The sequence below is a fragment of the Mus musculus genome, chromosome 16 (genome assembly GCF_000001635.26).
Source record: "Mus musculus strain C57BL/6J chromosome 16, GRCm38.p6 C57BL/6J".
In the NCBI taxonomy this organism is placed as follows: domain Eukaryota; kingdom Metazoa; phylum Chordata; class Mammalia; order Rodentia; family Muridae; genus Mus; species Mus musculus.
The window spans coordinates 78319760-78335882 of NC_000082.6; the positions used below are offsets into that span (position 1 = coordinate 78319760).

The 16123-nt window shown below is 44.2% G+C and overlaps 1 protein-coding gene across 7 annotated transcripts in view; it reads left to right on the top strand.

Annotated features, from left to right (window-relative positions):
- Positions 1-16123, top strand: part of Cxadr (coxsackie virus and adenovirus receptor) — a 58560-nt gene that overhangs the window by 18534 nt on the left and 23903 nt on the right. For 5 of the 7 annotated variants that reach the window (XM_030248956.1, XM_006522884.4, XM_006522883.4 and 2 more), the window contains 5 exons: positions 5398-5564; positions 9195-9399; positions 13603-13758; positions 14410-14532; positions 15063-15201. In XM_030248956.1, coding sequence (XP_030104816.1) covers positions 5398-5564; positions 9195-9399; positions 13603-13758; positions 14410-14532; positions 15063-15201 — 790 coding nt within the window. Of the gene's footprint in view, positions 1-5397; positions 5565-9194; positions 10210-10242; positions 13244-13602; positions 13759-14409; positions 14533-15062; positions 15202-16123 lie in introns of those variants that run through there. The other 2 variants (XM_017316864.2, NM_001276263.1) reach the window with 2 other exon arrangements.

The window sequence follows — 16123 nt, forward strand, 5'->3', positions numbered from 1 at the left end:
ACTTGAGGAGATTTCGTTGTAATGAACAGCTCACCCGTTCCATGGATCTTTCTATGCAGGCTGGTGTAACAGGTACCAGAGAGGATGGCTTAAGTTAAGAAACCTGTGTTCTTACAAGTTCTTACTTGTGTTCCATGAAAGCCACGACCAGGGTGGCAGCCATTGTTGTTTCTGGAGAGAGGCCTCTCTGCGCTGGAGGTAGATATCGTCTGATCTCTGTCCCCACCAGATGGAGAGCCCTGATAGCTCTTCAGCGCTCAGCCAGATCTTACCTTACGGGCAGTGTCTCCAAGTCACCACAGGGACTTTCCCACATGGATTCTGGGAACATTCAACCTTAGACTAGTTCTTCAGGAGTTTTCAGAACTTAGTATTAGTGTGCTGTATATATTGTCTGCCTAAGCCTATGTTTCTTTTGAAAGCTATGATTTGACTAAAATCATTAGGTAAATGAAATGAAACCAATGATATTTAGCTATACTTTTATTAATGGAAGTGAGATTCAATTTTACCACCTCAGAGGGTTTTTTGTTTGTTTGCTTTTTGTTTTTGTTTTTTTGATAGGCAAGTGAGTTACAATCCCAACCCTTGGTTTTTGAGACAGAATCTCCTTCCTTATGTAGTTCAGGCTTGCCTTAAACTTGCTATGAAGCCTAGGCTAGCCTCAACCTCTTGAGCTTCCAAGTGCTGGGATTATAGTTGTGAACCGTCGTGTTTGGCAAATTTGCTTTTTAAACCCTTAATCAACTTTATACGTGAATACAACATCACATTGCTTTAATTTATATCCCTGTAGTCCTAGATTATATTTTTAGATTGAGTGTGAGGTACAAGGAGGTCCTGCACACCTTAGGTTATTTTACACAGCCTTTTATTTTACCCTTTCTGTCTCAGCGGTCCCTGCTAAGACGTGATGAGCCTGTGTCATATTCCTATCACCCAGAGTCTATGGTTCTATTTATTGCACAGATAATGAACAAATGCACAATGATGGGTTGGGTAGGATGTGTGATTGTAGCATTGGGTAGGGTGGCTCTAAGAAACCTGCTCCATCCCCCCCCCCCTGCTCTCTAGTCACTTCTCACTGGGCTAATAAATTGTCCCTTTTGTAGAAAGTCAGGTGGTTGCAATCAGAGAGATCGTCACTTTTCTCTCTGACTTCTTTTCTCAGTATCCCTGTTATTATTTTGTTTTGGTTTGTGTCATTCGGTCTCAGGATGTATGTAGCTTTGGTGGCCTGACACTTGTTAGATAGAGGTCAGTGTAGCCTCCGGCTCACAGAGTCAGCCTCCCAAACAACCTGGAATTGAAGGGGGGCATCCATCCCTATTCCCGGCCCTGCAAATATACCTTAATTGTCGACATGGTAAGCGAATGCATTTCTAACTTGGTAGGTGTTATTCTAGAAGTAAGGCTGTGTTTCGAATCGGGAGCCACATGCTTTCCTCGGTGGTCTAGTGAAAGTCCCTTTGGCCATTTGGTTAAAGTGGTATGTTATATAAACTCCACTATAAACTCACCATTCCCCTCTGTCATTCACGACACCACGTAAGGTACTCCGTTTCTCATTTTCAATCCCCTTGTTTTTGAAGCTCTTCTGTCGTTTTGCAGAGTGATAATTTCCAACTTCAAGTGTTTATAGTAAATATTTTCTTTCCCATCATAGCCGTCTCTCTCCTCCCATTTTCTTAAAAAAAAAAAAAAACACAAACTTTTCTCTAAGCAGCCTTACTCAAAATAATTTAAAACTCTTACCTTTACTTCTGAAAAAAATAAAAAAACAACAATAAACAAACCAAGAACGAAAACTATCGACATTAAATCTCCGTAACACTTTCTTCCTTTGCCTGATTGAAAGAGAAAGCTCCTTGAGGACCATTGATATTTAAAATTGAAAAGACAGTTTACTCTGGGACAGTGCGCGGCCATCCAGAGGACTGCCTCCCTTAGAGCAGTAAGTAGCTCCTCCCATTTCTCTACATGCCTTTCTTTGTAGCATCAGATCTCCTAAGGACTTAGTAGGGGGTGACACCAAGGGCTGAAGAATAATACTCTTTGATGAAGTCTCATTGCTTTGATGTCCCCTTAGCCTGGGCAGCAGAGAATCTCCAAAGACCCGATTGATTTAGAAATTGGAGATAAGAAAAGCAAGCAGAAGGTTGGAAGATGTTATTCCAATTCCTGTCCACGTGGGATGGGCTTCACTGTTTGTTTATAGACTCTGGTTCTGAGCACTCAGAACTGGCCTCTCTGAAAGGCCTTTGTGGCTTGAATTTTTGTGCCCTATATTTTATTAAACCCGGACAGTCAATTCGAATAAAATTATATTTGATTTAGTTTTCAAGCGCCGTTTGAACCTGCAAGTAGTTTTCAGGTTCCTCTGTCTTTCAGTGCAGTTTACTACAGTATGAACAGTTTACAGAGTCCCTGCGTGAGACCGAGTATATCTGTCTTTTGTTTTATACAATTCTGACTGGTGCATACTTCAGCACTTAAAAAAAAAATAAAGGATGCCTCTGGAGAGAGCTCTTGGTGTTGCTAGGCAACTCACGAACTCATTTTGTGAGGGTCTTGAGATTTTAGTTCATTTTTAGTACAGCCCAGGGAGGAGCAAGCTCATTTCAAAAAAAGAAATACTGAAAGCCGTTTACGAAGCCTCTTTAAATATCTCACGCAGAATAGCATCTCCTGGTATCTGAGGGTGCCCACGTGTAGTGCACATATTTGCATATAGCCTAAGCACCTTGTCCATCAGCAAAGGGAAAGACAAGACAGGCACTGCTTGAAATGTGAGACTTTCTTCAGGCAAATTTTACATTTCCCTGACAGTTCTAAAATTGAACAGAATATAATTCAGTCTTACATTCTTTCCAGCAAATTAACAAGGGGCTATTTTAAGAGACTGAAGTTCCAGGTCCCCCTCCCCCCGCCCCCCTTTAAGAACCTAATCATGAAATGATAAGTCAGGATTTCTGCCTTAACGGGTCTTAAAACTCCAAGGCAGCATTGGGAGGAAGAACAGCCCAGTACTGAGGAAATGCAGTGGAGTGTGGCTGAGATTTCTAAAGAATGCCAGAGATTTCTAAAGGAAAACAAACATTCATGCCAGCGGGAGGTGAAGGCCCGATAGTCATACCTGGAAACAGGTGAGGTACTTCCTAGACGAAAGGACAGAACACGTACTGACTGGAAGGTGGTGAGGTTGTAGACTTGTGTTCTGAAGCCTGAATTTATGAGAAATTAGAAATAGGACCCCAAAGTTCCAATATCTCTTCAGCAAGGACTCTAGAGATGCCAGTGTTAAACCATATTTGAACAAAATAAATATGTAGACATGAGGCAGATCGAAGGCCAGAGGTCTTTGAAGACGATGCTAAGCAGTTGTTTGGTCTCAGTCAGTAGGTTTAGATGGGGGTGGGGGGGGAGGATCATCAACCTTTGTTGTGTGAAAAAAACCAATCCCAACTTTAGAGACTTAACCCAGAAATCTGTGGGTGTTGGGATAGGCTAGGCTGAAAAAGGAAGTTCTGGGCTCACCCACGAAGTTGATCTAGATCAGGAAGCTGATCTAGAAGTGGGGTGTTGTGGTCTGGTGTGATTGTTATCTTGGGCAGTTCCAGCTGCTGGTCAGATACCCCACTTATTTCCCACAGGGTTTGTTCTGCAAGGTGGGTTCCTCAGAAGTCAAGAATGGATTTAGCGGGGCATCTCAAGACCTCACCCTGGATCTTGCCCAGTGCATTCGTTGTTACATTTCACTGGTCAGACTTAATGCAGAGGGTTTGTACGCGTTTTTTATTCCGGTTGAGGAATGTCCTTAGATACTGTTGGAAGGTTAGGATGGTGGCTTCTCTTTAGTTCCTGGCTTCAGCTTCAGCAACACTGTATTATTTCTCATAGATAGTGTATTAAGATTAACTCTCACCTAATAGAAAATAATACCACACGTTATTGGAGAAACGTCATCAGATAGTCACTGTGGAGAGTGAGTCACTTGGGATTGATTGGCTCCTAATTTTTGTTCAGTGTGTTAAGGATAAGCACAAGATGAAGGGAGGCGGGGAAGGTGAACAGAGTGTGGGGGTGGGGAGAGGCAAGCCCTGGGTACCGTTCATAATCTCAGTGTCCAGACTTTGTTGTGTAATTGTCCAACACCGGACATTTCGAGTCCCGGAAGGGTACGGGGTTTAAAGCTGCTGCTTCCTAGCACAAAATGGTGACCCTTCATGCCCTAGACAGCGAGAAGATTGCGTTGATACACAGGAACTCTACTGGAGTTGCTGGTGACGGCTCAGGCCTGTAAAATACCAGCTTCTTGGGCCCCTGAGGTAAGAGGATTGCCTAGAGTTCCAAGTGAGTTCCAGATCAGGCTGGAACCTGGAGTTTATTTATGGGTCTCATGATGAGGGAGACCCGGACTCGGAATAACCAAAGAAAGCTAAAGGTGGTCACGGAAGAAGTAGCAGACAGGACAAACTGGAGCTGGGGGAACTTTGATGATGCAGTAAATAGTTTTAAAGATATAACCGATGAATTATAGATGAATTTGTGTTGTAAATCAAGCTAACGACTAGACTCTTCATACCTTGGATCTTGATTTGAAAACCAATATTGGCTTTTTTTTTTTTTTTTTTTAAATGGTGCCCAGGGAACGAACACACAGAGCCTTTTAAACGCTAGGCAAGTGCTCTAATGGGGTGTTGGCTTCCGCCTGCCTGTTTTGAGAAGGGGGTCTTGCTATGAAGCTGAGGGTGGGCGCTCAGACTCTCGGTCCTCCTGTCTGGTTCCTTAGTACTAGGGCTCAGGAATGTGCTACTACAGTTGATGGCAAACCTTTCCCCTCCTGTTTCTGAGACAGTCTTGCTGTATGTCCTAAGCTAGCCTCTAACTTGTCATTCTCCTGTCTCTGCTTCCCTGGTGTGGTAATTACAGATGTGTACCACATGCTCAGTGACCAAGCCAAAACACCAAAACCAAAACCCAACCAAACAACAAGCCAGCTGTTCACTTGCTGAGATTTAAGTGTGGGACTGTGCACGAACTAGGCAACTGAGCTGCCATCTTCAGCTATAGCAAAACTAGGCTTAAAGTCAGGCTTGGTAATATACCTTTATAATCCCAATTCTTGGTAGGGGAGACTGGATTATGAGTTCCAGGCTTTAGCCCATAAACAGTATATTATTATTATTATTATTTATTATTACTTGCACCTGGGACGTTCACAGTACTTTTGAAGGGAATTGTTTGGATATCATAGCATCAATGGACTCATTACAAAGGTACCACAACCCTTGAACTCCATTGCACGGAACCCAAACCCTGTATCACTTTGCTCCCATGAATAGCCCCGGGGCCGAGTGCAGAGGCTTAGTCCCACATGTGTGGTTCTTTTTGCAGATTTCACCAGTGGTTTGAGCATCACTACACCCGAACAGAGGATCGAAAAAGCCAAAGGGGAAACTGCGTATCTACCATGCAAGTTTACTCTCAGTCCCGAAGACCAGGGACCACTGGACATTGAATGGCTGATATCCCCGTCTGATAACCAGATAGTGGATCAAGTGGTGAGTTTGATCAATTGCTGGTCCCTCCTCGGTCCAAGCCAGCGTGTGTCTCGGGTGTGCCTTCACATAGACTGGGGCCTAGGAGAAAGCAATCAGCTGCTCAGGTGTGATGTTAGTGAGGAACGCTGTCATACTGTGTGCTGTTGACACACCCGGAAGATACTGCATATGTAACGCATGAAGGGGCAGTGAGTGGAAGGTGCTTCACGGACAAAGGGAAGCCTCTGACAGTCTGGGTGTGCATGTGAGGGGCCAGAGCAGGGAATTGTGGGAATCTGGAGCAGGCACACAGCAGTGTACATACCTGTTAGGGACTTTGAGTAAAACAAGCTTGTTAAAGAAGATACAAGATATAATATACTATAAGAAAGGTATACAGTATTATTGTTAGGGCCTAGTTTCCATATTTCTTCAAGCTAAATATCATGTACAATGAATTACTTAAGAAGGAAATGAGATCTTTGTTGTTGTTCTACCTTGACTTTTTATTTATTTGTGGGCCTGTGCACATGCGTGTGACACAGGGGTGAGCCAGTGAAGGTTAGAGGGCAGCTTTGGAGGTTGAGACTTTCCTTGCATCCTGTGGATCCCAGGAGCTAAAGGCAGGTACTCATACTCGGTGATAGGTTCCTTTCCCCAGAGCCTTTTTCTTAGAACACACACAAAAGCAATAAAAGATGGGAGCGGGGGACAACAGCAGCAACAGCACAAAACGCTGGAACATCCTCACTTAAATGGAACGTTACATATGAAGGTCATTTGATATATTTCATTTGTATTAGAGCCGAGGTAAGGAAGTGAGCGCGGTTTTCACGGGGTACAGTGATGTAAGTATGTGAATGCACCGTTAGCTGTCAGAGCCGAGCAAGACGATGTACGCCTCCTGCCGTTCCCTCACAGGAGACCAAGGCAGAGCAGTGCTGAGGCTGAAGACAGCCTGCACCACATAATGTGACCTTTTCAAAAAAAAAAAGTCACAAGTTTACTTATTGTCCAAATAAGAGAGAAGGGGTTATTTTAAAACTGAAAACAAAAGTCTTCCTTTTAAGTGATGGAGTAGTGGATCCCGGAAATGAGTAGTTTTTGATAAATCCAAACGTCTGTGACGGAGATAAAGCAGCTGTCGGTGTCCTTAGCTGTCAGTGACCAGGGCTCTGGGTTTCCTCTGTTCTGATTGGTCTGATTGTGTGATGAGAACTGTTTCCTAAGGAAACAAAAACAAGACAAGACACACACACCCCCACCCCCAAAACCCCACAGAACAGAGGCGCCTTCTTTACTCTCATCAGCCCCGGTGGTCCTCTCCGTTCTCACTCTTACTTCCCTTCCCCCGTCTCTCACTGTGAAGATGTCTGCACTCTGAGCACACATTTCTAATGACGTCTGGCAGGTCCTTTCCTTGGCCTGCTCAGGAGTCTGAGCCTGCGCGGTTAGCGTAGAAGAGCAAAAGTCCTCAGTCCTTCTGAGTTCCAGGAGACCGGTGTGTGTAGAGGCGAGCAAGCATAGTGCGCCCCAAGCCCATACATAGCCTGTCTGCTCGTGGAGAGAGGGTCCCAAGTCTTGCCAGCTAAGGATGAAACACAAAAACTTGCTCTGGAGTGAGCATTTCTGGGTTAAAAGCCTGGCCTCCGATATAATTAATACACAGTAAAATCCAATGAAAAGGAAGATGGCAGGTAAGGAGACCTCTCTATGAGAGAGCATGCATCCATAGAATTCTAACTGTGCCATGTGTCAGCTGAAGTCCTGTTTGAATACACTTAACCTAATAGATGGTAGCTAAGGACTTTGAAGTTGCAAGACTGGGCTGGAGAAACGTCTACTTTTATCCCCGTGTGTCCCTTTACCGTGTACCACATCCTGGCCACTGTTGGTGGTCTTTGGTTATACAGTCATGTCTGTTTCAGCATGACGGATGTCTCCCGAGAGTGTCACCATATGACTTTTACAATCATTTGGGCATCATAATGCACACACAGACACAAGGGCTATCACGTAAGTCGTCTTATGGCCTGGCCATCGTGTAGACACACTCCTGGCTTGACAGAAGCTTCTCCATGCAGCACGTGACTGTATGCACTCCAGCTTTAACCAGACTTTGTCAGATGAGCGTGGCTATGCTTATGAAAGTGAGGAAACGGGCTCAGAGATGTGAAGGAGCAAGCCCAACGTCACACAGCTAGTAGGTGGGATTTGAACCCAGAATTCTGCCAGTTCTCATACCTCTTTTTTTTAATCCAATGTTATATATTAATGTTACTTTTGCATTTTATATTAACATTGGGGAGAAAAGATATTCTTGTATGCTATCTCCCGCCATACTACTCACGTGAGAGAGTTACCTGGAGCTGTCCCAGCTGTGACTGTTGTTATCCTTTGCACCTTCCTTCCTCGTCTCCCACGTTCCATAAACACATTTCCTCATGTGGCAGAAAAGGGACATAGGTCATAGCCACTCCTTAGCAGAATGTAACAAAATACTGCACGCACAAGTATTTTGTCACCTTAGAAACGGTCACATACTGTGCCAAGTGAAAAGTTTGGCTGATACAAAGCTAAGGATTTAAACTGCTACGACAAGAGTTAGCACTATTTTAGGGTAAATGTTACAAGGATGTCCCACCATCCTTGACACATTGCAAGGAGAGATCAGCGAAGACAAGTAAAATCGTCAGGTAAGTGATTGTTGTACCATTTCTTAACCTGTCCTTCCTTCGGAAACAGGAAAACACAATGGTGGTTTACAAGGTCGCTCATCACGGGCACCACGCGTCTGGTGAGATGTGTATGAGATGTATGCAAGCTTCTGAGGTGCAGCTGTTTGAACATGAGGGAGAGGTTTAATAGGCAGGAAGTCAGCATCTGGTTTGCCCAAGTTTGATTGATGTTGACGGGCGGGTGTGGCAAGCTAGGTACTGGCCAGTGCGTTCAGCTGTTTTCCTGTGTGTACTCACCAAACTGATGTTGAATGGGACCCAGTGACGGGCGGTGTGTGGACTCAGGATGGGGCGGACACACTTGAGTCAAATACAGAAAAATCCAGAGGTTCCTTCCGAAAAAAAGATCCTTGGGAGACATCCCTGGGAACAGTTATACTGCACATAGTTGGCGTCTGAGACGAGAAATTTGTGCAGATTATAATTGTGTTGGGTTTTTTGTCTTTGTGTTTGTGTTTTCCTGTCTGTCCTATTTTGTCTGTTTTGTTCTATTTTAAGATAGAGTCTATGTCTAGTATCAAGGGATATCTTTCTTGGATAAGGCATATCCTTGACCCTGTTCTTCTTTGGTTTAGAAATGGAGCAGAGAGCTACTACTCAGCCCCTATGTGCCTTCCATTTCTCATCCTGTATGTGGTTGGATAGCTGGTGTCTTCCTAACTCAGGCTTTTCCTGCTTTTGCATTTTACATTAACATTGGGGAGAAAAAGATAGTCTTGTGTGTTATCTCCTCCCTCCCCTTTCCCCACACTACTCAGATAAGAGAGTCACCTGGAGCTGTTCCCGCTGTGACCCTCTGGTACCGTTCTTTGGCTAAGAACAAGGGATCTTAGTGGGAAATGTGAACAGTTATGAAATGAGGTGGGTTTTTTTGTTTTGTTTTTTAATCTCCTTTCCTTATTTTTGCTTTCAGATCATTTTGTATTCTGGAGACAAAATTTATGATAACTACTATCCGGATCTGAAAGGACGGGTACATTTTACGAGTAACGATGTCAAGTCTGGCGACGCATCTATAAATGTGACCAACCTGCAGCTGTCGGACATTGGCACTTACCAGTGCAAAGTGAAGAAAGCCCCTGGGGTTGCAAATAAGAAATTCCTGCTGACCGTTCTTGGTAAGTCATCGTTCCTATTATCCACAGGGGTGGAGTGGGGTGGGGGTGCGGAGTTACAAGGTGGCAGGGAAGGTGGCTAGAGCGTACAGTCGCAACGCCCATGGAAGACAAGGCTGGTTTCACCTTAAAGTACTTATGATATCCTTGGACAGCAGAAAACAGCTTCTTGTCTCTCCTTTTTGAATGGAGAAAGGAAGAGGACTGCCTACTTGGTAAAGGTTAGGAAGGTAGACCTTCCTGCTGTGTTTTGAGGGTTGTGACCCAAAACTCACTGAGGCTTAGGAAGTGGGTGGGGCTTTTAGGTAATTAGGTCAGGGAGCTTCCAGTCTTGTGACGGGATTGATGTAGTTCCAATGATGCTAGATGAGTTACCCCGAAAGCAGGTGGTTACAGTTGCTTGGCTTCTCTGACCCCTTCGGAGCCTCCTTCTTCAAATGCCACTTTTGCTTGGGTAATGCAGTACCTACCGGAAACCAAGCCGATCCACTTGATCCTATGTTTCTGGGCCGCCAGAATTATAAGACAAAGACAATTTTCCTTTCAAAATAGTGACCTAGCTTCAGCTTCAGACATTTTGTTATAACAAGAGAAAACAAAAAGTTGACTAAGTGAGGAGTTACCTTAACTGGTATAAGATTCCCCCCTGCACTCCCTGGGAATTAAACCTTTTCATTTTCTTTGACTTCAGCCTATCATGTTGAAACAAAGATTTAATTATTATTAAGTCTAAGATCTCATTCAGCTTTAAAATGTTTTTGTGTTTTAATCTTTTACTTTCTTAAGGATAAATGAGATGTCTATGACTAGTTACTCAGAGTATTTCTTTGTATTTTTTTAAGATTTCGTTTAAACTATGTGTATGTGGATATCTGTGTGTGCGTGTGGATGTCTGTGTGTGCGTATGGATGTGTGGACCAGTGCCCACGCAGGCCAGAGGCATCCAATCCCCGTGGAGTTGGAGGGACATTCAGTTAGGAACTGTCAGATGTGCATGGTGGGACTTGAACTTGGGTAACCTGGAAGAGCTTTACTACATACTCCTATCCACTGAGCTGCCTCTCCAGCCCCACATGACTGGGATGTTTCAATCGGAGGAGATGTACCATGGTAGAATGAATTGGAATGTGGACTCACGTTACCCACCTCCTTCCCGCTGTTTATGTTCTTCGGCTAAGGGGATCAGACAGTTGCTGGGGTGCCTTGTAGCTTTCCCTGGATAGTCACAAAGGTGATGCTTCAACATCTTAGTAAGCTGTCAGACTCAACTCAGTTATCTATTAGACTCTGAAATAATGTATACAATTAATCTCTTCAAAATTGGGATGCTCAGAAAGGCTGTAACTCTCTGTCTAAAGCTTTCTATAGCTCTTTGTCTAAAACTCCCTTGTGGTAGATTGTACACACAATGTGTGCTAACTTTATGAAGTAAAACACAACTGTTAGCTCTCTGTGTTACGGTAGTGATTTCCCTGTCATGCCTGTCTCAGAGTTCAGGGAGATTCATTTTTTGTAGGAAATGCTGGTTGCTAGAATTACTTAAGATACTCTTGGGAATAATGAAGTAAGACATTTACCTCTTGTCAAACTCTAGACTTGGTTTTAATTTAGGGTGGGCAAGTGGTCCTAGCCAGGGCCTCTTCTATAGCATACCTGTGTAAGCAGACAAGGACTAGGGGCAGTAACTGGGATTGCTTTTGCATTCCAATGTTAATGGCAGAGGTTGGCTTGGTTGTTGGTCACCTCACTGATACACACAAGGGGCCCTGGTCTTAAATTGATTCTATCTTAAATTGGTTAGTTAAAAGTATTTTTTATGATGTGAAAGTGAACCTGAATAAGAACCCAGAGAAGGGACTATGACATCATTGCAAACACTAGCTATGTTTATATCATGGAGATGTGGACTGAGCTTATGTTTGTAAACTGTATAAGCTGGCAGCAGTCTCTTTAAACACGTGGTCTGAACACTTACTCAGATCTTGATGCGGTGACTCTGTGGGGACTACCTACTAGCCTGGAAGTTAGTTCTGAGTCCAGGCGCACGTAGAGTGTTTCACACTGGTATTCATATGCTTCATGACATCACTGACAGCAGCTGGCTAGCAAAATTTGGGAAAAGGTACATTGGGAGCGATGGGGTTTACATAGCTACTCCCAGAATAACTGGATGGAACAGCACTGATGATGGCCCAGTGGCTAGGCACAATCATGGTATCAACAGGAATGGCCTTTAAAATCTAGTGTGTGTGTGTGTGTGTGTGTGTGTGTGTGTATGTGTGTGTGTATGTGTGTGGGGGGGATAGGATCGTTTGAGTCAGAAGTGCCTGTGCGTGTGTGTCTGCGTCTTGTCATCGCACTTTTATTCATCATGGTTAAACAAGGAAAACTCACGTAGGACAGAAAGCATGAGAACCAACTTAGACTGGGGGAAAGAAATCAATAGCCCTGGCATTTATCAGCTGGGAAGACAGACAGCAAAGCCAGCCGCAGACTTCATAGGAAGAAGCAATGTTTTCCCGAGGTCTTAGAGGAAAACTAGAATAATGACGTAGTGTTTGGCCAGCATTGCCTGCAGACCGGCCCTGCACTACCTGCCTTCCTTTACCAGGTCACTAATTACTCCCTCCTGACAGTCCCCACTCCATGTTCAGTCCCCACTCTCCCTTCAGAAATAGCTGCCTGCGAGCTGATCTCTGCTTTCTTGAGAGTATCCCTAGATCCTTTACGGATGCTTGCCTCTTGTGTAGTAGTGATCATAATTCCCTGGCTCTCCCTTCTGACTTTATAGACCGCGCACTCGGTCCTGGTGAGCTTGTGTAAGCAGGTCTTAGAGGTGTCCCCAAACTATGGGGTTCATCACTATATGACTGGGGAGACACCCTTGACTGGTGCTGACACAGTGGACAGAAATCAGCACTTAATGAAGATGATTACTGATACACACAGTGTGACTCATTCTCAGAAACTCATGGAATGGACCAAAAACAGTACCTTAACCTTACTGTTCACATCTTGATTCCAGAAAGAGAAAAGATCTATGACGTTTGATAGGAATCTGATCAGCCAGTTTGAAGTAAGGCTTCAAACCATGAGAGAACTTGAAAAAAGTTCGGACTCCTGCTTAGTGGGTATCCAGTTAGCCCTTCGATCCTTGGGCTTCATTCACATCCACACACTGAGCAGACCACGCACGGATCAAAAAATATTTGGAAACATTTGTGTATATGTATTTGTATATTGTGTGTAAGTACAGACTTAATGATTTTCCCCCAATTCTAATCATTATAAAAACTATGTCGTTTACATTGCAATAAGTATTACAAGCAATCTGTAGGTAATTTCATGAATGGCTAAGTGAAATACTATGTCATTTTATGTAAGGCAGTTGAGAATCCTCGTATTTATGTACCCATGGGGTCTGAAACCAATTACCTACTAAAGTACCAAACAATGACTATATACACACATCTGTTGAACCCACTTGACTAACATATTAGTTTTATTTCATAAATGTCACATCTCAATGTATTAAGCAATGCGATGGCAAGGTTTTAGGCCAGAGTTGGGGTAGGTGGCAGGTAACGAGGTTAGCTGTGACTCTAAACCATGGCTCAGAGGTCTGGAAGATAATCTCCCCCTTACCTTTTATGACTCTGCCGTCTGAATGGATTTGAAGTCACGTAAATTCATAATGTTAAATGGTCTTTGCTGCACTAAGCGGGTCGTCCCGGTGATCAGTGTCATTAATAAGTGCCCCGACTGTCCAGTAACGACACCTAGAGAGGCGTGACTTGGCACGTACTCACGTACTCACCGATGGCGGCCTCTCAAGGACAGAGACTAGGTAAGGACGGGAGCTTCTGGGAGCATCATCCCCCGGCCGCATCATCCCTGCTTTTTTGACATGTGCCTCTGGAATGGCAGTGCGTAGAGCCGAGCTGCATCTGAGATGCACCAACCTTTATGCAATGGCTGCTTGCCTGAGCTCATTACCTGTCTTGTGTTTGATAAAGCCGCGTAAGCTGGTTTGACAACATATCATTCCTTGTTCCCTTGTCCATCCTGAGCCCCATACTGGCTGATGAAGGGGTGAGTGGCTCCGCATCATACTCTGCTTACCGTGCTTGCACAATCAATCCATTAGAAAGACAAGTCCCGTTCGTTCCCTTGGATAAAGTTGTAATTTCTTTTCCCTTCTCTCAGTTAAGCCTTCAGGTACAAGATGCTTCGTGGATGGATCGGAAGAGATTGGAAATGACTTCAAGCTAAAATGTGAACCCAAGGAAGGCTCCCTTCCACTACAGTTTGAATGGCAGAAACTGTCGGACTCCCAGACAATGCCTACGCCATGGCTGGCAGGTGCTGCTCCTCTTAGGAACCAAAGTGGTTCCCTGTGTCCTTGATTGAGATTTCAACCCAGCGGTGTTTGTGTGTGTGTGTTATACTTTAAATTCCATGGTCTATATAGAATCATCGAAATTGCCATGAAAATTAACTCCGTATCTTATAAACACAACCAAGTGTCCTCAAAGAAGAACTATTTCTATAAAGATCTTACCTTTAGCATATTGTAATTGGTTGATGTGGTAGATCTTTTTTAATGTTGAGAACTGTGCACGGTCACAAATCGGTGGCTACCGAAAGTATCCAGGTGGTTCAGCCTGAATTCTTACTGATGGTCTAGTAATTTACCCATGACGGGGCATGAGCTAAAAAGTTACCACTTGGCTAATGTAGCCATTCATGTGGTTAGTATGACTACTCTGCTGTAGACCAGTCACCTTGCTTTAGCTGAGCCTGTGGCTGAGGGGTTCGGGTAACTGTAGGACCTGCAGGCTGGTTGTATGAATTCTGGACATGCGCGTCTGCCTCTGGCAGTTTGTCTGCACCCAGCATCATCTGTCTTCTAACTGCATTGCCAACCTTACTGGTTCATTAGCTTTATTAAAAGCTGACCGCAATACATCCTATCACTACAGATTTGCCCTCCCCCACCCTTTTCTTTCATAGAAATGACGTCACCAGTTATATCTGTGAAGAACGCCAGTTCTGAGTATTCTGGGACATACAGCTGCACGGTTCAAAACAGAGTGGGCTCTGACCAGTGTATGCTGCGACTAGACGTTGTCCCACGTAAGTGCATTCGTTCGTGTGCTTCGCTTCTGTTATCGTCTCATAGCCTGCTTCAGGTTACTCTGTGAGCTCTGTGAGAGTCTGTGACGGCAAGGATGCTCACATGGGGACAGAACACTGTGTTTGCTCACGTTCCTAGTTCATGCAGAAGAGAAGACACTATACTTACCAATAAAACCATCACTTTAGTAGCTCAAAGGCCCACTATTTAGCCATTAAAGTATGAGAAGTTTAGGACTTTTCTGTGTGCTGATCAAGACAGGTTGGACTCAGACTAGTTTTTAAATTTGGGTGATATATGTCATTCAAAAGAAAATAATTTTTATGTTTTCTTTGCTTAGACAAAGGCCTTGGGGATCTCTTTTGAAAGTTAATATATGCAATAAAAGAGTCTGTCTCTCTCTCTACACACACACACACACACACACACACACACACACACACACACACACACACACCATACTTTCAGTACTAAGCCCTGTGTGGTGTGTTTGCTTACTCCTGCTAATTCTGTTGCAATCTCACGCTAGCCTCCAACCGAGCCGGAACGATCGCGGGCGCCGTCATAGGGACGCTGCTGGCCCTTGTGCTCATCGGGGCCATCCTCTTCTGCTGTCACAGGAAACGCAGAGAAGAGAAGTACGAGAAGGAAGTTCATCATGATATCAGGTAATTCAGTGAAACTAGACTCCGCAGGTGTCCAACCAACGGTCCCGTCCCGGAGTCTCCCGTTCTGCAGGCACTCTGGTGCACTGAGGTGTTGGGAGAACCCTGATTCCTCCCTTCAGATCCTTCCAAGCATTGCGTTCAGATGCATCAGTCTGACCGCTTCTGGATGTGCTGTGTGAAGCCTTCACGTTTTCTTCTCCTGTTTTGAGAGCCACAGCAAAATGCTTGTCTCAGGAACACCTGCTGTTAACCTGTGAAAAGACCTGATGGTCACTTAAGTGACGGGGTTTTAGTTTTTCTTCTTAGGACAGACAGTCTCACCGCGTTGCCCAAACTACCCTTGAAGTCAGAACCGTAGTGTTCCAGTCTCCTATACTGCTAGGGTCACAGGTGTGCACACACACACATGGCTTATTTTCTTAAATATTCCAAACTGGTAGATTTTAACTAGGGTTATACTTTTAAAAATTAAGAACACGTGACTTAAACAGCTTAACAACTTGGACATCGCTGTTAGTTAGGTCTGGAAATTGGAGATCTGAATGCTTATTTTTTAAGATGCACTCAGAGTTATTGAGGTTTATAGTCTGTGTCCGTGCTTGATGAGAATTCTTCTTCTTTTTTTTTTTTTTAAAGATTTATTTATCACTATATCTAAGTACACTGTAGCTGTCTTCAGATGCACCAGAAGAGGGCGTCAGATCTCATTACGGATGGTTGTGAGCCACCATGTGGTTGCTGGGAACTGAACTCGGGACTTTCAGAAGAGCAGTCGGTGCTCTTAAGCACTGAGCCATCTCTCCAGCCCTTGATGAGAATTCTTAGGTACCGATTATAAGGCTTTGAAAACAAAAGTATGTCTTTTTAGGCTGAAGTCTTAGAGGACTTTCACAGCAAAAAGGAATTCTTTCCTTCCTTTTGG